This window comes from Schistocerca gregaria, chromosome 4 (genome assembly GCF_023897955.1).
Source record: "Schistocerca gregaria isolate iqSchGreg1 chromosome 4, iqSchGreg1.2, whole genome shotgun sequence".
Lineage (NCBI taxonomy): Eukaryota > Metazoa > Arthropoda > Insecta > Orthoptera > Acrididae > Schistocerca > Schistocerca gregaria.
The window spans coordinates 731,945,501-731,968,312 of NC_064923.1; the positions used below are offsets into that span (position 1 = coordinate 731,945,501).

The window sequence follows — 22,812 nt, forward strand, 5'->3', positions numbered from 1 at the left end:
TATTGGTGCGCAGTGTGGGATCCATACCAGGTGGGATTGACGGAGGACATCGAAAGGGTGCAAAAAAGGGCAGCTCATTTTGTATTATCACGTAATAGTGGAGAGAGTGTGGCAGATATGATACGCGAGTTGGGATGGAAGTCATTAAAGCAAAGACGTTTTCCGTCGCAGTGAGATCTATTTACGAAATTTCACTCACCAACTTTCTCTTCCGAATGCGAAAATATTTCGTTGAGGCCAACCTACATAGGTAGGAATGACCATCAAAATAAAATAAGAGAAATCAGAGCTCGAACAGAAAGATTTAGGTGTTCGTTTTTCCCACGCACTGTTTGGGAGTGAAATGGTAGAGAGATAGTATGATTGTGGTTCGATGAACCCTCTGCCAAGCACTTAAATGTGATTGCAGAGTAATCATGTAAATGTAGATGTAGATGGTGGAACATACTGACATTTGAACAGGATTGAAATACCTTCCTTGAATAGTGATAGGTTGCTAACTTGATGTGCAAATGCAGCACAGCAATGCTTTCTTCAGCACGAATAGGAAATAAGCTTCACTGTTAATACAGGAATGAATGAGCCTATGCATCATTATGGAGTATGTTATGTGGCTAGGGGATCATAAAGTGAAATAATATTAATCTGTACTATTCTTATTTCAAAGACAAATTTTCCATTTTTTTAAATTGAGAAACTTTAATATTTGATAGTGTTCATATTAGGAACAGGGTCAGATATATTTAGTGAAAAAGCATATACTCTTTGTACAACTCCCAAACTTGAGTTCCATGGCTGCAAATCTAATAAACTAAAATATGTAAAGGAGCTTTAGAAGTTGAACACCCTGTGGCAGAACAAACTACTGAGTGCAACATGCTTGACTTCAATGGCAGCTTCACAACCCGTGCCGTCTGGATCCTCCTCCCAAGTTTTCTGAACTACATAAATGGGACTTATCCTTGCAACACATCTTTTACTCCCTTAATCCTCCTATCTTCAATCTTTGTAAATCCACTGTACTACACTCTCTACCCAACACCCCCTACAAATTCACACCCCAATGTAATCTACATGGTCCACACCTCACCAGCTCCGGAACCGTTGTGCCACATGCCTGGCCCGTGCACCTAATACACCTCTCTCCTGCATTGCTAGCCCACATACCTACCCCCCTCTGAGTCACTGGTTACCCATCCCCAAACGCCTCTCCTGCTTGTTTCCAAACAGCATTCTTGCACAAGACAGCAGTATCTAGCAGCTGAAGTCTTTATTTTGTGATAAGTCTTTTTGTTGTGCCAATCTGCAACCCAGCATATCTGCTATTTGGTGAGTAGCAATATTCCTTTTTATACTATTGTTACTTTTCATCCTGGATTTTCCATTGTTTCATTATGTGTCATTCTGTGATTTTCATATCCAATGAGTGCTTTTTCACTATTTCTAGTTGGAGACTTCTTTGTGTTTATGCCTGATAAAGCTATTTTTTATTGTTTTATTCACATATTTCTTAGCATAAAAAAATTATGTGACTTAATCTCATCCTGCACATATTCTCAACTGAACCTCTCCACTCTATTTCTTTCTAGTCAACGATTGTTGTTGTTATCCTTTATGGTCCAATAATGATATCCACAAAACCATTCTTATTTTGTGTGTTCATTACTTACTGAACATGAAATTATAAATAAAAAATATGTACAACAGTTTACAATATTCTAAAATTTTACTTTGGAGATTATTTTCAGAATGCTAAAAATACCTTGAAGAACACTGACCTTTATATCTTCAATGAGATCTTCAAGATCCTTTATGGTTAGGCCATTTAAATACGTGTATGGTTCATGCATTTCAACGGCATCCACTTCCTCTTCAGCACTGATATATTTTGCCAAAAGATCAATAGGCTTTGCTAAAAAGAGACAGAAATCATGCAATATTAGTTCTATTTTCTGCATATTACAACACAAATGTGTAAGGAAAACGTGTATACATACAAATATTTTACCAAAAGGTCAATAGGCTTTGCTGCAAAGAGAGAGAAATAATGGAAAATCATTTCTATTTTCTGCATATTATAACACAAATGAATAATGAAAACATGTATACATAAAAATGTACTGATGTATAAGCAATGCCATCATATGGCCAGACAAACCCTAACCACATAAAAGTGCAGAGCAGCAGAAGAGCACATATGTCACATGTTAATGTGATTTTTGAGGAGTTCACACAATGACCAGTATAAGAAATAACCATATAAGAATGAACAGAAACTAGCACTAGCACAAATGCAGGTGTGAAAACTGCTGATACATAAAACAGTCTGTGGCAGAAACATAATAGACTATGAACAAAACAAGTCCAATTATCCATTTGTTAAATTTATTGTCCTATAAGAGGTGTGAAAGTGAAGAAAAGCTGGAGGGAAAATATTCAAAAATACAGACCAGGCAAGCAGTTGGCAAAGGCTGAGATGAGCAGAAATCACTCTTACTGTTATTCATCAACTGAAAGCTGCTGCAATATATACATTGCGGGAAATTCTGCTTCACATACCAGAGATACAAACAGTACCTCAAGTATACTGTCTTCTCTCAAAGAAATACATGAACTGTCACTACTTATCGACTTGAGTGTGATATCAACTTGAGTGTGAGTAAGAAGTCAGTGGTAGGTCCAGGGGCCTCATACAGTCGAGGCAGGGACCAGGAAGAAACCAGGGTACTATATTCTCTCCTTTATGAACTAGTTTGAGGTGCTGTCTCCCACTGATTCTGAAACAGAACCAGTGCAAAATACTTCACCTGTTGCAAAGTCTGCCAGGTCCCACATCAAGGGAAAAAGTCTGAAAAAAGGTAGTAGTCCGTTACTTGTCATCAGTGGAAGCCCTAAGTAAAATGGTAGCAAAGGGATGAGAAGAATCACCCTGTGCACTCAGTATGTTTGCCTGGAGTCCTCTTTTAATATGTTGAAGAGGTCTCCAACAAGAATATAAAGTATTGTTGGTCTCATGCAGCTATTTACTCTCAATGCCCACTATCTCTTTGATGCTCTTTTGTTTTTCAGAGCTCACACTGATATTTTATGAAATGTAAATTCTTCTCATTTTTTTAAGTTGATGTGGAGACCAGCGAGATCTTAATAAACTGAGTGATGGACTACTAAACCTCGTTCAAACTGAAATCTCTGGTCCTGTTTATTGGGTTTTCTATTATATTTACGCTGTCCCAGAAACTTGAAAGAACACCCAGAAGCACACTATTAATCAGACGTGCTCAAAAATCTTGAGAGATCACTATTTCAGCAGAGCTCAGAATATGCGGCATGGTTCCCAGAACTAATTGTGGTCCCCTTGCTGTGAGTTGAGTAGAGGGCATGATGCAGAATCTTAGAAGGTTCGGTGACAGGCTAGTCTACAACTTTCTAGACCTCTAGAGTGCTTTCAAAGCAGTCGTGTCATTTCATAGTGAGCTGTTGTAGCTGAGGGCTCTCTTACAGCCCTCAACCCACTATAGACATGAAGAAGCCCACATGGTATAATTAGTGGAAGTAAGTAGCAGGTCCACAGCTTCAAGAAAATACAAGATGACTGTCAAGATTGAATAAGTTAACTTTTATTATGAACACCATTGAGGCGACAGACCAATTGAGAAGTAAGAACTTACAGGGTGACAATTACTGAACTATATGAAAAAAGAAACGGAAATTAGTTACAAACTACAGCATGCATACACTTTATTTGACATATAAACATCACTACAGATATTCGGATTTAAATGATGACATGTTCGATATGCCTGCCATCATTGGCAATGATGTGGCAGAGACAAACAGCAAAATTCTGCATGATACGCTGAAGTGTCGGAACATTGATGCTGTCGATTACCTCCTGAACGGCTGGCTTCAGCTTAACAATGGTTTTGGGGTTATTACTGTACACTGGAATACTCTCTTTCAAATTCTAAAGGTGGCAGGGGTAAAATACAGGGAGCGAAAGGCTATTTACAATTTGTACAGAAACCAGATGGCAGTTATAAGAGTCGAGGGACATGAAAGAGAAGCAGTGGTTGGGAAGGGAGTAAGACAAGGTTGTAGCCTCTCCCCAATGTTATTCAATCTGTATATTGAGCAAGCAGTAAAGGAAACAAAAGAAAAATTCGGAGTAGGTAGTAAAATCCATGGAGAAGAAATAAAAACTTTGAGGTTCGCCGATGACATCGTAATTCTGTCAGAGACAGCAAAGGACTTGGAAGAGCAGTTGAATGGAATGGACAGTGTCTTGAGAGGAGTATATAAGATGAACATCAACAAAAGCAAAACGAGGATAATGGAATGTAGTCGAATTAACTCTGGTGATGCTGAGGGAATTAGATTAGGAAATGAGACACTTAAAGTACTAAAGGAGTTTTGCTATTTGGGGAGCAAAATAACTGATGATGGTCAAAGTAGAGAGGATATAAAATGTAGACTGGCAATGGCAAGGAAAGAGTTTCTGAAGAAGAGAAATTTGTTAACATCGAGTATAGATTTAAGTGTCACGAAGTCTTTTCTGAAAGTATTTGTATGGAGTGTAGTCATGTATGGAAGTGAAACATGGACGATAAATCGTTTGGACAAAAAGAGAATAAAAGCTTTCGAAATGTGGTGCTACAGAAGAATGCTGAAGATTAGATGGGTAGATCACATAACTAACGAGGAGGTATTGAATAGGATTGGGGAGAAGAGAAGTTTGTGGCACAACTTGACCAGAAGAAGGGATCGGTTGGTAGGACATGACCTAAGGCATCAAGGGATCACCAATTTAGTATTGGAGGGCAGTGTGGAGGGTAAAAATCGTAGAGGGAGACCAAGAGATGAATACACTAAGCAGATTCAAAAGGATGTAGGTTGCAGTAGATACTAGGAGAAGAAGCAGCTTGCACAGGATAGAGTAGCATGGAGAGCTGCATCAAACCAGTCTCAGGACTGAAGACAACAACAACAACAACAACAACAACAACAACAACTGTACACCTTGTCTTTAATATAGCCCCACAAAAAGGAGTCGCATGTGTTCAGATCCGGGGAATATGGCAGCCAATCGAGTCCCATGCCAGTGGCCTCTGGGTGCCCCAGCGGCAGAATGTGGTCCTCAAAGTGCTCCCCCAGGACATCAAACACTCTCCTGCTGATGGGGTCGAGCTTCATCTTGCATGAATCACAGCTTGTCAAAGTCAGGGTCACTTTGGATAATGGGGATGAAATCATCTTCCAAGATCCCCATGTACCGTGCCATCAAGGAACATCGCACCGATTATTCTGTGACTGGATATTGCACACCACTCCACACCACTCAGTCATCAATTGAGGGTGAAGAGACTTCTCAATCACGAAATGCAAATTCTCAGTCCCCCAAATATGCCAATTTTGCTTATTGACAAACCCATCCAAATAAAAGTGAGCTTTATCGCTAAACCAAACCATGCATGCACATATTAATTCCCATCCTGCCCTATGACGAACTGTACAGTTTGAACATCCTAACACAAACCCTTCAGAAGTTATGATGATTATTTTCATATAGTTCAATAATTGTCACCCCATATTTATACCCCTTAACAAGGGAATCCCACATTTTATCACTTCATCTGGTGCCCTAAGTGAAAGACACAGATGGAAAAGTCACTAAAATATAAGTGTGTTCACAGAAAATAAGAAGAGATTTTATGAAATAGCAGGAAAATATATGATGTTGCCTACAGCAACTGAGATAAACAATGAAGAAGATACAAATACACACTGGAGTGTTGTCTAATATAAGTGTCATATTCAAGAAAACGTTCTTTAGTGACTTAATGAAAACTGTGTAAGTGTGATTTATCAAAACATTCAAAACAAAGCAAATCAGCTGACCATAGCAACCCAATCAACAACCAGAATTTTTTGCATACTTCAGCTATTTCTCAGCATATAAATCAGAAGAAACCTAACAGGAACAAAACAGAATATTTTGGAGTGCTGTTTTGAAGCCTAGGAGTGCAGTTACTGCTTCTGACTTGTAACTGCTTGTCAAAATGCTTTATACTGAGATTGTATGAAGGTGTAAATACCTTCATTTGAGTAGGGAAGTACTATCGAACAAAGTAACTGTTAATTATACTGTATGTCAAATACTGCTCAAAGTATGAGTACTAGTATTTTAGCAAAAGTATTAGAGAAATTAAGACAATTACATGACTCAGACAGACTGTCCAACAATATGACAAATAAGGTTGAACGACAGGTACACTGTTTTTTTCTCGTCCTGATTTTAGAACAAAAGCAGTGTACTTGTTACTCAACCTCAAATACAGAACTGTTTTACTGACCAGCAATGGAAGAATCCATAAAAAAAAATATGATAATACTTAAAAGTGATAGCAAAACTTTACGAGAAAAATTAGATAAATTGTCTCAAAATAGTTAAAAATTATACAACATATCTGACAGTATGACAACACTTAAAACTATAGTAGATAAATTAGACGGGATCTACAATAGCATCACTACACTTCAGTCTAAAGGGGAGAAGATGAAACAATTAGATAAAATAGTTAAAGAAGTAAACAAACTTTCTGATATAGAAAATCTCATTTTAGATTTACTACAGAAGTTACATTTTGGGCTAAAGGAATCTTCAACTGGTCAATTTGAAAGCACAAGCGTCCAAAACTGAGATACTTATGACTGTGCAGAGACATTTGAACATAATAGAGAATCTGCTGAAGTAAATAGTGAGACTAATACAGTAACCAGCTTGGAACTAGACATTAAACGAGCAGAACATACAACAGAAAGTTCAACTTACAATAGCTATGCCTAATGCTTTGACAAATACTGTAGTACTACAAATAGAATTTGAAGATCATAGTGAGTATGCCAAAGTATATGAGGATCGTAAACAAAAAATATTTCTGTTGTAGAGAGCACACAACTGAAGAAAGGAATTCTGGTTTCACCACATGTATAGGAAGTAGACTTACTAAGAGCCATATCTGCAGGTAATCTAAATTTAAGCTTTTGGTAATAAGTGGGGAAATGCAAATGAATATTTAAAGAAAGCTTTAAGCTATACAGAGTTCTCATCGAAAGATTTCAGCTTTGAATACAGTGTAGCTCAAGAAAGTAGAACTATGAGTGGAGATACTCAGATAAATACCAGTTTTAACTTTTTCGGTAGTAAGCATATGACTTTGAACAAATATACGACTCAATTACTAAGCTATAAATACATGTCACGAACATTACCACATTATTTACCGTTTGTTCAAAAAATGGCTCTGAGCACTATGGGACTTTACATCTGAGGTCATTAGTCCCCTAGAACTTAGAACTACTTAAACCTAACTAACCTAAGGACATCACACACGTCCATGCCCGAGGCAGAATTCGAACCTGCGACCGCAGTGGTCGCGCAGTTCCAGACTAACGTTTGTTGGAAGAGTGAAATATACAAGTAGTGGATGCAGTATAATGACATGCAATTTGCAGTATGGAGATGGGAGGCATATACTTATAAAATGTAACATTTTACAGAGTGCACATAGACTCATCAAAGATGGAGTGTTAGTCACATAATCTGTCTTAGAACAGAAATGATTTCAGTTACTTTTCTGAATTGATTATTGAGATTTGAACACTTTCATTGTTGTAATTACTTACCTGAGGTGAATTCTGCCTTTTTTTTGTTTATTGTTTTGTAAATGAAAAGAATTTAATTGAAACAGTTTACACGGTAACATAAAGTAAGTAATGCTATTATGGTTTACTTGTTTGCATCTGTGCTATCAGAAACTTTAGTGTTAAATGTAATCACTGGCTAAGCAACAGAACATATGCTTATCCCTGAACAAAACTTTTCATAGTCGCAAAAGCAATACTGTGGATTGTATCGGGTAGTCAATATGGCAGATTTACTTATTAGATAAATATAATAACTGTTGACAATGGATATTAGTGTTAACCCTCTGTCTAGAAGGTTGATTGGAAGGATGTTAACAACAAGGTGGGGTGGAATTCCATCTGGGTAGTATGTACCACGGAGCAGACGACCATCCAATACTTTAAGCATGATGGGCTAGAAGGATACACTGGCTGGGGATACGGCCTGAGATAAATCACACATGCACAATAAACAAATAGGGTAGGCAGGTGGTTTTCCACCCCACTTTGTGGGCAGAGTGTTAAATAAGGTACCTTTTACATGGAAATAAAGCATTGCTGCACAATACACAGGGTACTTACTATATTTTAGTGACATGTAAGGTACAGTAAGTGATATAATATAGATACGATACATGATTTTAAACCATCAAGAGACTCTGCTACCTTTGCAGATTAAGCGGAGTGACAACCCAGGTTCTGAGTCCTATTTCATATTTAGCTTTACATGGAGGAATTTCTTACTCCTCAACTATTCTATTGTCAATAATTTTCACCCCTCTCTTACTGTCACATCTTACATAATAAAATTAACAGGGAAAGCATATTATTTGGAACAAAGAGAGCATACATTAATAAGTAACAATTATATGATCTATTTCAGTGCACGAAAAAGTAATGTTGCATGTCTTGTACAAGACATTAGCTTTCTGTGATGGAATTTCTTACTCTTCTACTATTCTATAGTCAATCATTTTCACCACTCTCTTACTATCTTACATAATAAAAGTAACATGGAAAGTCTATTATTTGGAATGTGAAGAGTGTACATTAATAAATAATGATTACAAGCTCTATTTCAATGTATGAAAAAGTAATGTTGCATATTTTGTACAAGGGATTCACTACCTTTTTCTTTCCATTTATTAATAAAAGTTGGGTTTTGTACTTCTTTTACAGGGGAGGATTGGTCATCTAAAGAACTATACATGTATTGTAACTGGTTAAGTACAGAGGTACTTATAACACAATACATACATATCACAGTGGTGAAATACTGTGAGCAAACAGTAACTTACGGACTCAAGATTTGAAGACTGATTAATACTGACAAATGATGTGTGGTTACCCAATTTCTACTGGCTATCGTAGGTGTTTCTTAGGGGCAATCTTGGGGGGCCTATACGAGTGAAACCATGGCAAGTCCGTTCTGTAGGGCACGTTGTCCTCTGATAAAGTACTCATCAGGAAGGTAACATTGGGGTGAGGGGTGGTACAGAATTCTATCTTTGGGGACGTATATTCTTTATTTCTTCAATCCTAAAATACGAATTCCTATATTTTTCTTTTCATTCTTTTCCAACAGGAGTGCAGGTTCTATCTTCCATCTTTCCACATTCATATGTTTCTATTGCAGAAACCCTGTCTTTATCCCTTCCACACTGCGGTAAATAGTACCAGTTTTCACAGGTAAAGCTGAGAGATTATTCAGCATAGCACAGATTACACATATTGACATAGAGAATGATTTTTTGTTTGTTTGTTTATGCACAAATGTAAGTGAATGTAATAGTAAAGATGCATTTGTTAGTAACATCAACTAAGGGGGAGGAGAAGCAAGGAGAGCAATAGTACAAACAGTGGAAAACTGATGTTCCAACAGGTAGTTAGGAATGCAAATACAGGAAGCATTAAATATTTGGCCAATACAACAATAGATAGCATTAGCGTTATCTGCAAGAGTGTGCTTAGTGCTTGTGTTGATAAATGAGGTGAGAAATCACTCTAAAAGAAATCACATCAGCTGTGGGAAAAGTATGTATGAAAGATTTAAGAAGACATAAGAAAAAGGTGATAGTTAATAATTTCACACATATTTTTTGGTATAATAAAAGATCTAAAGTGCATTTCAGTAAAGATTTTGTACCTGATGTTTATTAAAAGGTATTAAACAAAGAAATTAATAGTGAACTAAGAAATGTTCTTATAGGAATTTAGAAAGCTAGGCTTTCATAGATACGGAAGTTATTGGTCCGGGTAATTCAAAAGAAACTTGGAAATTCGAAGACGGTGACCACTTTTGTTTTTTTGCCTGATTTTTAAAAGCAAGCAATTTGTAACCGTATTAATAATCTTAAATGCAACAAAATGTAGAATTCAGAAACAACACATAGGTTCTGAATGAACAAAACATCAATGATAAGCATATGAAAGCAAACAGCTAGGATAAAATATGTTAATAATGTAGCCATATGGCATTACGAAGTGCATAAGGAAAGTAGAACAAAGAAGGGCTAAAGAAACAAAGGTTTGTAATAGCTGGGTAAAGTCAGTATGCTATGGAGAAACTTGACCAGAAAAAGTTATAAGAATAAAAGCATTAGGGAGCGCACACAATTTCAAGGATTTGAGATTCATCTAGATGTGGGAGAGTAAAGAATAGATGGACTTGTAGAAAGGGGTTGTTCTAATCCATGATAGGGTGCATCTGTGGAAGGAATGGTGGGTGAGTGAAAGGGTAGGCGAATCCAGAGGAAGGGATGCAATAGGACAAATAGATTCCATGGATTGTCTTTACATATAAAACAAATTCTTTGTTAAACAAATAACTACTATCAAGTTGAACCAAGTACGTTAAGAAGCAACGAGCTTAAAAACAAGACTCTTTATACCTAACAAGACTCTTTATACTTTAAATAAGTTAGTGTGAATACATGCAAAATACATTTAAAAAAATGGAAAGACAATCTATAAGGCTTAACCCTGATGAATCGAACTGTCAGTGAGTAAAAATGACTGAGCTCAGAAACATTCTCACCCTTGTGATATATCGTAAAATGAAGTTTGTTCTTATGAGAGTTTAAGATGAAGAACAATAGTCTTTTGACGAAACTTGTAGATCAGAAAAATATCGTAATTAATTGCGTAAGGCAAGTTTCACATCGTCTTATGTCTAAGTGAGGAAATATGAAGTGTAACACAAGATTCTTCGGAATAACAAAGGTTGAATCATGCCATCCTGTAGCATCTTCTCCACTTCAGCTATATTATTTGTAGCTCAGCTGGCAACACCCAATACGAGTGCTAGCTAACTGGTAGATTATCCCCATTGATGATAACTGTGTTTCACCATGGGTTATTTGGCTAGTCTTTTCTCCACTGCAGATTTGAAACCATCTGAAAGTTGGCACCAAATGGCTGACACTTGCTGACTTTGTTCCTGGTCAGGTCAGATCCTATTGACAGTTAGATAGTAGCATCCTCTCCAGCCTTGTCTAATTGGAACCACAGTGATGTGAAAGTTATGAAGTACCTCAGGTCTTCACCAAACAAAGTCATGTCATAACCAAGTCCAAATCTGAAACCATGGTGAAACTTCCCGACAGATGATTAAAACTGTATGCCGGACCAAGACTTGAACTCAGGACCTTTGCCTTATGTGAGCGAGTGCTATGCCAACTGAGCTACCCAAGCACCATTCATGACCCACCCTCAAAGCTTCAATTCTGCCAGTACCTTGTCTCCTACCTTCCAAACTTCACAGATGCTCTTAAGCAAACTTAGCAGAACTAGCACTCCTGGAAGAAACGATACTGCATAAACGTGGCTTAGCCAAAGCCTGGGGGGTTTCCAGAATGAGATTTTCACTCTGCAGTGGAGTGTGCACTGATATGAAACTTCCTGGCAGACTAAAACTGTGTGCCAGACCGAGACTCGAACTGGGGACCTTTGCCTTTCATGGGCAACTGCTCTACCAACTGAGCTACCCAAGCACGACTCATGACCCATCCTCACAGCTTCAATTCTGTCAGTACCTTGTCTCCTACCTTTCAAACTTCACAGAAGCTCTTCTGCAAAGAGCATTTTCTGATCATGTCTGTTAGCCTGTCTGTGTATTCATATAATTCATTAGTTAGTCTCTTCATCCATACACCATCTCCATATACTGCTGCAAAAATCTTTCTGAGGATTTTACATTCCATTTTTTCTGTCTCTGTGATGTATGATGCTCCAATTGTGGTCATTTCTGATGCATAGAGTGCTTTTGCTAGTAAAACTGAACTGTAGTGCCTGAGTTTAAGAGTTTGTGTCAGTTTCTATGCTTTCTGCTGTTTTTCTGTTCATTATATGTTGGATGCCTTGTTTGATCCTCCTATTCCGAATATTTTGTGTTTGCTGTTCTTCCTTTCCATGTACTGTGTTTTCTTATACAATATCTGTAAACCTGTTTTAAGAGACTTAGTGTAAGTATGTATTCCAGTGCTTCTTGTAATTCTTTTCTAATGTTGCTGAGTATTGCCAGGTCACCTACAAATGCCAGGCATTTAATTATCATCTTGTCTGCACACATTCTTCCTAACTTAATTCCTTTTATGTTTTCTTTCCATTGTTTGATAATTTTGTCCTTGACTCACTCCTGTATGTATCTCGAATGGATATGAGATTTCTCCCTTAAATATTATTTTGCATTTGGTGTCTGTAAGTGTCTGTTGTATAAGAATTCTGGTTTTTCTGTCTATTCCAAATAGTTCTAACGCTTCAAAGAGAATCTGCCTGTTTATGAAGTACTTCTTAAAGTACATGACTGTGATTACAGTGTTGTTCATCTGTCTGACCTTCAGGAGCATTTGCTAGTTCCAAATCTGTTCAGTACAGGACCTTCCTTTTCTGAAGCCTGCTTTGTATTCACCTACATTTTATCAAGTTGTGGTTCTAGTCTGTTGAGTAATGCCTTGGAGAGAATGTTGTAGGTGACCAGTGATAATGAGATACCTCTGTAGTTATTACGGTCTGTTCTGTCAGCCTTTTTGTGAAGTGGGCAAATCAACGTACACTTCCATTCGTATGGAATTTTCTCTGTATTCCATATTTCTATAAGAATTTCATGGATTTTCTCTGTGATGCTTTGATCTTTTGAGTTTCCAGATCTCAGAGATAATACCATCCTCTCCTGAGTCTCTATTGTTCTTTAGTTGTTTTATAATCTCTTCTACTGCTGTAATTTAAAGTGGCTTGGGATCTGGGTTTGGTATGTTTTCTTTAGGCTTCTCGTAGTTGAGGAGTTTATCAAAATAATTTTTAAGAATTTTGCAGTTTTCTTAAGTATCTGTTTCCAGAGATCCGTCTGTTCTTTTGAAGCAATTATTTAGAGACTGATAACTCTTTATATTTTCCCCGAAAATTCTGTAGAATTTTCTTGTGTCATTTCTCTTGAAGTCTTCCTCAATTTCATTTAGTCTATTTCTGTCATATGTCCTTTTCACTCTTCTAATATTTTCTGAGGATTGTTTCTGGACTTTGTGAAACTCTTTCCATATCTCTTTCATTATGTTACTGCTAAACTTCTTCCAGACCTGCATTCTACGTTCAATGGCATGATCACAAGTTGTGTTCCACAATCTATGTTTTTGTTTCCTAGGAGAATAAGCCCAATGCACTGCATTCTAAAATGTCTTCACAAGGGCTGTCCAATTTTCTGTTGAAATTAGATTAAGTTCTTCAATAATTTTGTCTTTGTTTATCTTGAGTTGTTCTGGGTCTGGTCTTATAATTTTTTTCTGTGTCATCTTTCTGTTTCTTGGGATTGGCCAAATTTTTACTTGTAGCACATAATCCTTTGTATGTTTTCACATTCAGAATTTTGCTTGTATTTCTGCTTGTTATGGCTACATGATCTACATGAAATTCTCCCCATATGTTTTTGGCCATTTTCCATGTTGTGAGCTTTCATTTTGGCTTCTGAAATTGCACTGACACAATTTTTAAGTTAAAATTTTGCATTAAAGTACGAGCTGTTCCCCATTCTTGCTGGTACATTTGTGTGCTGTGTACGGGCCTGTGATTTGTTTGTACTACTTCTCCTTGCCTATTAGTGAACTGAAGTCTCCTAATACAATTTGTACAGATTGTTTCTAATACTGCATTGAAATCTACGGTGTTGTATATGACTGATTGATTTGTGAACCACAAATGCTGTACCAAAAATTGTCTTCTGACAGTAGGTTTACCTTTGCATAAGCTGTAGTTTTCTGTGTTGAAGTGGTTTTTATCTGTGAAATGGGTGTTTCATGTATTGCATGGATTTTGATGTGAAATTTTTCCACAACATCCGTCAGCTGTTTGAGTTTGCCTATCTCGACCAGCGCATTTGTGCTCAGCATGCCAATATAGTGTTTGTGAAGATGTTTTGGGAAGCTCTGACTCTTCTCCTTCTCATGATGTTCCTGGTACCCGAGAATCCAATGACCAGGAAAGTCCAGTGTATTTACTGGGACCAGGGATAGTGGATATTTTTCTTATTGTTCCACCATGACTTTTTTCAAGTTGAAAGTGGTTGTGATCTCTGTTGCAGACTGCAAATTTAAAGACTTGATTGTTGAGATCAATACATATTTGTAGCAGCCACACTTACTTAGTGAACAGATACTGGCCACTAGCCACTGGATGCCAGAACAGACACAAATAAATTTAGGCCTAAATTAGTATTTGGTCCACTCTGGGTATTTCACTTCCCCAGTACCATCCACATCTGGGAGACTTTCCCCTATCTGCCATCTGGGAGGGAACTTGATGGGGGATCTAACAACAAGTCTTTTCTAGTTTATTTACATAAAAATTTCTGCTATTATGGGCTGATCATCAAAATAATCCAACTTCCAATTTTAACTCAAGAGTTAGAAGCTAACACAGCCAAATAAATTAACATTAAGAATTTACATCAACTCTAATAGTAATGGAAAAGGAAAAAAAACTTGCCAACTTTCAGACAGAATTATCTACAGGCACTGATCAACAAAGACTGACACTGATCCTTTTCCCCCCATAGATGTTTGGTACTCCATTTAAATGCTTACATGATCTTTTTCAAAGTACTCCCCTCCTACTTGAATGCACTTTTTATAGTGTCTACTTGAATGCACTTTTTATAGTGTCTACTTGAATGCACTTTTTATAGTGTCTCTGCCAGTCCTCAAACACATGGTACAGGTCATCTTCATCAAGATTTTGAGAATTGCCTCAGTTCTCTTGAGCACTCTTCAGAATTCTCAAATTGAATGGCCCAAAGCTTTCCCTTTAGTGATGAGAATAAAAAAAAATAATCATAAGGTGCAATATCAGGACTATAAGGTGGACGTGGTACACAAGTAATGTTGCACTGTGCTATAAAGTCCATGACTTGATTTGCAACCTAAGGCTGTGCACTGTCGTGATGAAGCTGCCACCCAGCCCAAAAAAAGTTTTAGTTGTTTCCTTGCAATGTGCTTCATCAGTTTAGCCAATACCAATGTGTAATATGCTGCTGTAACATTAGTGTGAAGGGGAATGGCATTTTGGTAAATTGACAGTCAAAAAATGTGATTGACCTCAATTCCGCTGCAGGTAAAACAGCTTTTGGCAAGTTTCTGTGGTTGTATGGTTTAAATGAACACAGAAGTTTATTGCACCATACCACACCTCTTGTGTGACCTCCATTGTTCTGTATGTGAAATGCAAAGAGCTGAGGTGTGGTGCCTTATATCGCTCCTGTCTTAGAGCCTGTGTATCGGGAGAATGACTCGTGCATGCACAGTGATAGATGGTCTGAAGAGGGTTCAGTCGAGTATGTAGTTCTAATTTTCATCTGCTAGAGGACAGAGAGATTCAAGAAACAGGGGAAAGAGAATTTTTTTGTGAATTGTTCTGTTTATTTCTTGAAGACTTTTTTGTTTATTTATGTTTGTATGGTTTTGTAAATGGTTTTAGTAGTGTGAATGATAAGTGAATGTGCTCTAAAGTAAATACCTAGATCACTGTTCTAATGATGAACACTGTACGAACTAGTGTGAGAAAGATTTAAGGCACTGTGAATGCAAACAATGGGGAATTTTGTATTGTATTTAAGTAAGTTTATGCTAAAAGGAAATGAAAATAGTTAATAATGTAAAGTACACACAAAATATCAGAATGTTAAATATTTACTTTGGGAAAAAAATACAGTTCAAAAAGAGTATTATTTGCTGCTTGGTTAGTCATGAAAAGTGTGGACTAACATGGGAGAATAATGTTTTTCTATTTGCCTTAAAGAAAACTGACAAATCGGAACACAGTATTCTTCACACGTGTTTTCTCTTAGAGATATAGAATGCTTACAGCAGTCTAAAGGAGTCGGAGCCCAGCTTTTCTATGGTACAATCGTGTGTAGTCTGAGCTCCGAAGGAAGTTATAATTTGCCGGTTTTAGTTGTGCTACATGTTCCAAAAGTGTTTTAAAGTGAAGTCATATTTATTCCGTTTTTTTCCCCTTCTTTTTTTTATTTTTAGAAAGTACGGATTTTTTAAGTAGTTTTGTGTATGAGAAAAGACAGTAATTCTACGTGGCATATTGAGCAGATCGATGACTAAAAATTTGAGTGCATTGGACACCAATAAACTTAATAGTATGGCAAGCATTTTCAGTTAATAACAATCTGTGCTTAGTAGCTGTTCAGGTTTTGGGAAATAAGGTACCATAAACTTGCTAATCTGAACGAAAGAGTTTGTGCATGACTGTGTTGAGATTAGCACGGGCTTGGCAGTGAACGTGTACATTATTAAGGTTCAGAATATACCAAAGTATTGCCAGTATTTCCACCTTTCATTCAAAATTAAGACCTTTTCCCAACTCTTGGAATAGTTACGTGGTATGCAGCCTGGTGTGAGTAGCAATATGGTAGCTTTCTGCTCAGCTTTCCTACCAGCGATCTGCTGCAACGAGTTCACTGGTAGGTGCCGGTAATGGACAAAAGTTGCTGCAGATCATCCACAAAATACAGCATTACTACCAACCTACTGACATGGGCATGCTGCTGCCTATGGACATTATACATAAAAAAGTCTCTTTTCAAATATTTATGGTACAGATGGGAAACTATCCTGGAAGCTAAAGGAAAAATTCAGTCTCAGTGTTTATTGATCAGCCATTGTAAAGAGGCAACACAATGTTGTCTTCCACAATTAAAGCCTGACTGAGGAAAGCTGCAATATTGGTTGGGGAGGATGGTAGGATCATTGAAGATGTGTGGAGCAGAGTGGAGGAGGAAGAGGTGGGGAAACTGACAACATGACTGTTTGCAAAGGAAGTAGCTGGCACCAACACAAAGAGGTAGGGGCATGACAGGGAGCCTCCAGCAGTGACACTGAGAAAGAAGTGGCTGACCAAGAATAAGAGGAAGAGTAGTAGCATAGTAGCGACATGGCTGGAACAGGAGGTGCTATGTATCTACATGGGGCACCTGGGTCTTTCAGTGGATTTGGGACAAAAAAGCACATCTGCAGGTCTTGATATTACATAGCTCAGCTGTACAGTAGAAAATCACATGGAGAGGAAGGGCAGAAAAGTGGAGATGTCATATGTTGCTTGAGGGTATGACACGATGTACTCACTAACTCAGTGGAGAAACGGTTCAGTTGTTCCATTACTTGGTGGTAATGGTGACAATGGAGGGAGACACTTCAGCACAGACAGGCAAGTGTATGAGAAGGTTTGGGTACACAAGGAGACGCAATTTGGGAGATCTGTTCCTGTGCAAAGCTGTGAGCTAGGTTTTGTCTACTAAGGCCGTAGTAAGTACTTCACCATACCAAGAAAAGAACTTCGTCTTACTGCAGATACAGCAAGTCTATGCTGGAAGTCCTTTCTGTTGTGGAATGAGTTACAGTTATCAAAGTGACGGTACTGCTGGTGACTGATGGGTTTGATATGAAAAAAGATTCTTATGGGGTCATCTGTGAGTTGGAGGTCAACTTCCTAAAAAATGTCACACTCTTCTAAGAAGGTCTAAGTGAAGTAAATCTACTCACGAAGCGGCAGCAGGAGAACACACGTATAAAAAGTGCTAAGGTTTGCAAGCTTTTGGAACCAATGGTTCCTTCTTCTGGCAGAAAGGTTGAAGGGGAAGAAAGGCGGGTGACAGAAAAGGACTGGTGACATTTAGGAAAAGGGTTAGAGTTTGGAAAAGGTGCACTGAACCCCGGGTCAGGGGAGATATATCAAGAAGTGATGAAAAGGAATGATAATTATTCCTTCCTTCTCATCCTGTCTGGTAAGTCTCCCCTGACCTGGTGTTCAGGGTGACTTTTCTGAAATCCACCCTTTTTGCTTAACCACACCACATCTTTTCTGTTACCCCTCTTCCTTCCCCTTCAACCCTTCTGCCAGAAGAAGGAGCCACTGCCTCCAAATGCCTGCAAACTTAAACACTTTTTATATGTGTGTTCTACTGCTGCAGCTTGGGGAGCAGATTTTTTTTATCCTTCCAACTACATTTTCAAAAGTTGATTATTTTCATTAATTTAATTGAAACAAATGGTACAGAAGGTGTTCAAGGTTCTGGAGGAATGGCTATAGCTTTTCCTCCCTCTGGGTCCAGACGATAAAGATGTCATCAGTGAATGAATACGAGGTGAAGGGTGCAGGATTCTGGCTGGCTAAAATGGATTCTTCAAAATGCCCTGTGCACAGGGTAGTGCCAGTCAAATGCACAAGTACTGCCACAGATTTGTCTACTCGAGATATCTTCAAACGGGGAATAGTTACGGGTTAAGATGTACATAGCTCTGATCAAGTTCTGTGTTCTTTCAATACATTATCAAAAGAATGATTTAGATTCTTTGACTGTAGCTAAGCAACAGCCTGCTAAGCGTCCCTCCAGGGGTGTGCGCTCTGCCAACCCGACTTAATGCCACCCCGGATCAGTTTGCTCTCAATTGCTGCTCACTGATAACACGAGGATGGCCACACTACAGCAGCTGCTGGAAGTTCTGTGGGACACGGATGCTATAAGCAATTGCTGGAACTGGCTAGCACTTTGAATGAGAGTATGCACTGGCAATCTGTCAGTTACACATCCGAGTAGTATGACGCTGAAGACGGCCTTAGTACTGTGTCATATCTACAGAAGTTACAGGCACAGTGGAGTGGCTGAGCTATATGGACTTGCTTGGTGAGCATCTTAATGTGTAGACTCTACTTGAAGCTATTTGGAGTTATCGGCTGTGCTGTGGGGTTCTTCTATTGTGGGTTATAGGCTTCAGTTTAACACCAGAATTATTAACAGACATTTACCAGCACTTATATTAATAAACTTGCCTTTAGTTCACACTTACATCTTTCTGTTGCCTTTGTGCTCTCTTGATAATTTATAAATATTATGTGTGCCTCCTGTAATGTGCAATCAGCATGTCAAAAATCTGTCTTATTTATGCCTACGTGGCCTTTCTGGTTCAAATTTTATTTTTAGGTCTTGTTGGTGGAATTTGAAATCAAACCATATCCAATACTGATGATCTCTGTCTATTCATGTTACAAATATTCCATATTTATTGGGTGCAAGCCCCGTTTGTAATTCAGGAGTCTTATTTATGCTGTCTTGGGTACACAGGGTTGAATATATTACTTGTTGTTGAAGCCAACTGTGTGTTTCCTTTTTGTAAAAAATATTTTTTGCCTTTGCCTATTTGTTTCATGGTGTTCTTTAATAGTGGCTCATTGTCTGTTCTGAGCTAATAACTGCATGTATATTCATGTTAATTTTATTTGTATGTAATAGTTGTTAATGGAAAAATTTTTCTCTCTGTTTTAGTTCATGTGTGATCATTTAATCTATGCTGGAATGTAACTAATCAAGAGATTAAACTTGACAGCTGGCTATCTCAAATTTCAATTTCTAATCCAGGGCGTATACTTTCCCTCAGAACCATGAAACTTATCAATCCTTTGAATGCTTAAGGCTTTATATGCTGGCATAGAACTTCTTCCTTGCACTTTAGAAAATCAACCCAGCACAAAAAAACACACATTTTGAAAAGACCTTTGATGTGCAACACTAAGTACGCTGCAAATTTCCGTATTACGAAAGAATAAATTCGAATTCCATCAAACACAGTACATGTTAAGGTTTAAATTAATATACATACTGTAGCTACAAGAAGCGCTAAGCTTTCACATAGGCATATAATACTGATCTTGAAGATAAATAAGCTACAAGAAATGCTAAGCTTTCACATATAATGCTATCTTTTTTTCATGTGGAAAACTTTAAAATACATCACATAAATGTGATATTAAATTTTTAAATAATGACATAAATGTCTGATCTTCTGTGCATGAAATTTGGATAAATTCCAGTGTTCAACTCCCCTCATCGACTTTGAGCAGTGACGCCATACCAAAGACGATACATACAGCCAATCTATGAAAGCATTGGATCATACTCGTAAACGAATGAATGTAATCACATTTCACACAGTTATTTATAGTCATGGATTATGTCAAAACAAACTGAAGATACAGAAAATAAATAATAACAAGAATTAAAAACAAATTTTCATGTCGGATAAGAATTATTCTTGTAATTTATGTGATTAGAAAAGCACAGACAACCTTTAAATTACATTACAGTAAAGCACATGGTGAAGTTACTTTTACTCTTAATTATTGAATCTAATGGGAGAAGCATTGGAAAGTTGGGGTTTTGGTTGGAGAGAAACTAAACTATAACAGAAAATTGGGAAAACGAAATGAATGACAACAAATAGAAAAAAGTAGCATGAAATCTGGAGAAATCAACACACTAAATTCTAAGAAAAAGCCAGATCACAACTAATGAAAATCCACCAAAAAATAACGAATATTGGAATCAATAACTAGAATTAACCTACACAGGTAAATTCCAGTTACTCATTCCAACCATTCCATGATACCTATACAAATAATTTTTGCAGGAGTTGTATGCACTTGTAATTGCTCTCTAAAACCACTGAAGTGAAATAAAAAAAAATTGGAATTGGTAACTACAATTGACCTTCTATGCAAGTCTATTCTAGTTACTGATTCCAATATTAGTAACTCTAATTAATGAACCATCGAATGGTTGGAATCGGTAACTAGAACTGACCTTTACAGGAATCCAATATTACACTTCAGTGCACACACCTGTTGGAAAAACTAACTAAATGATGTACCATGGAATGGTTGGAGTCGGTAACGAGAATTTACCTATACAGCTCAATTCACGTTACCGATTTCATTATTTGTTAGATCCTACTGTTTGTGAATTTCGTTACTTGTGTACTGGTCCTGTTATATTCAACAATAACTATTAAAAATTAATGCTATTTCACAATATTATGACTTCATCATGTGCTATAATGTAATGGATTTAAAGGTCCCTCTGTGCTTTTCCTACATGTATAAATTATGATGATTTATTTCAGGAAGGTATATTTCTGTTTTTCTCTTGCTTATTTTTGTTACCTTCAATTCTTTTTGATATAATCTGGGGCTAAGTAATTAATGATGTGACCTGTGAATGTAATTTTATCATATGCTGTATTTGTTTGTTTACAAACATGATCAGTTGCTTTCAAGGACTGCCTCTAAATAGCATATCTGCCTTAGGTATGATGTCATTGCTCAAAGCTGACGCATGGAGTAGACACTAGAAATGAACCTGAAATTCTTCTAGGAGGCTGATCATCAAAATTTTAAGCTGTAAATAGAAGTCAAACACTCTTTGATTTAAGAAATTCATTGCCCCTCTCACACATAACACAATTCGTTACAATTCATATTGTGTAAAAGGAAATTTACTTTGAAAATAACGCTTTGAAACCACTATTCACAATATTTTCCTGCAACCTGTCAGAAATAGATTCATTTCAGTAATTGCCAGGGAACGACAGAAAACAGGCATTATTGCACGTGTACTGCTACAATGACATAGGAAGCCCGTATGCTCAAACATATATTGAATTAAGAGGACTTACACTATGTCAGCTTAATAAGTCACAGCTGCTAAATACAAACGCAAATTCTTTACAAACGAATGGAAAAACTGGTAGAAGTGGACCTTGGGGAAGATCAGTTTGGATTCCGTAAAAACAGTGGAACACGTGAGGCAATATTGACCTTACGACTCACCTTAGAAAATAGATTAAGGAAAGGCAAACCTACATTTCTAGCATTTGTAGACTTAGAGAAAGCTTTTGACAATGTTGACTGGAATACTCTCTTTCAAATTCTAAAGGTGGCAGGGGTAAAATACAGGGAGCGAAAGGCTATTTACAATTTATACAGAAACCAGACTGCAGTTAGAAGAGTCGATGGGCATGAAAGGGAAGCAGTGGTGGGGAAGGGAGTGAGACAGGGATGTAGCCTTTCCCCAATGTTATTCAATCTGTATATTGAGCAAGCAGTAAAGGATACAAAAGAAAAATTCGGAGCAGGTATTAAAATCCATGGAGAAGAAATAAAAACTTTGGGGTTCGCCGATGACATAGTAATTCTGTCAGAAACAGCAAAGGACCTGGAAGCGCAGTTAACAGAATGGACAATGTCTTGAAAGGAGGATATAAGACGAACATAAACAGAAGCAAAACGAGGGTAATGGAATGTAGTCGAATTAAGTCAGGTGATGCTGAGGGGATTAGATTAGGAACTGAGACACAAAGTAGTAAAGGAGTTTTGCTATTTGGGGAGCAAAATAACTGATGATGGTCAAAGTATAGATGATATAAAATGTAGACGAGCAATGGCAAGAAAAAAGTTTATAAAGAAGAGAAATTTGTTAATGTGAAGTATAGATTTAAGTGTCAGGAAGTCATTTCTGAAAGTATTTGTATAGAGTGTAGCCATGTATGTAAGTGAAACGTGTATGGTAAATAGTTTGGACAAGAAGAGAATAGAAGCTTTCGAAATGTGGTGCTACAGAAGAATGCTGAAGATTAGATGGGTAGATCACATAACTAATAAGGAGGTATTGAATAGGATTGGGGAGAAGAGGAGTTTGTGGCACAACTTGACTAAAAGAAGGGATCAGTTGGTAGGACATGTTCTGGTGCATCAAGGGATCACCAATTAGTATTGGAGGACAGCGTTGAGCGTAAAAATTGT

At 37.4% G+C, this 22,812-nt stretch overlaps 1 protein-coding gene across 1 annotated transcript in view; it reads right to left on the bottom strand.

Moving 5' to 3' along the window:
• The window catches only part of LOC126267636 (cactin), a 147,381-nt gene that overhangs the window by 73,702 nt on the left and 50,867 nt on the right, over nt 1-22,812 (bottom strand). Inside the window, exon 5 of the mRNA XM_049972938.1 lies at nt 1,779-1,912. Within this exon, the coding sequence (XP_049828895.1) occupies nt 1,779-1,912 (134 nt within the window). The remainder of the gene's footprint in view (nt 1-1,778; nt 1,913-22,812) is intronic.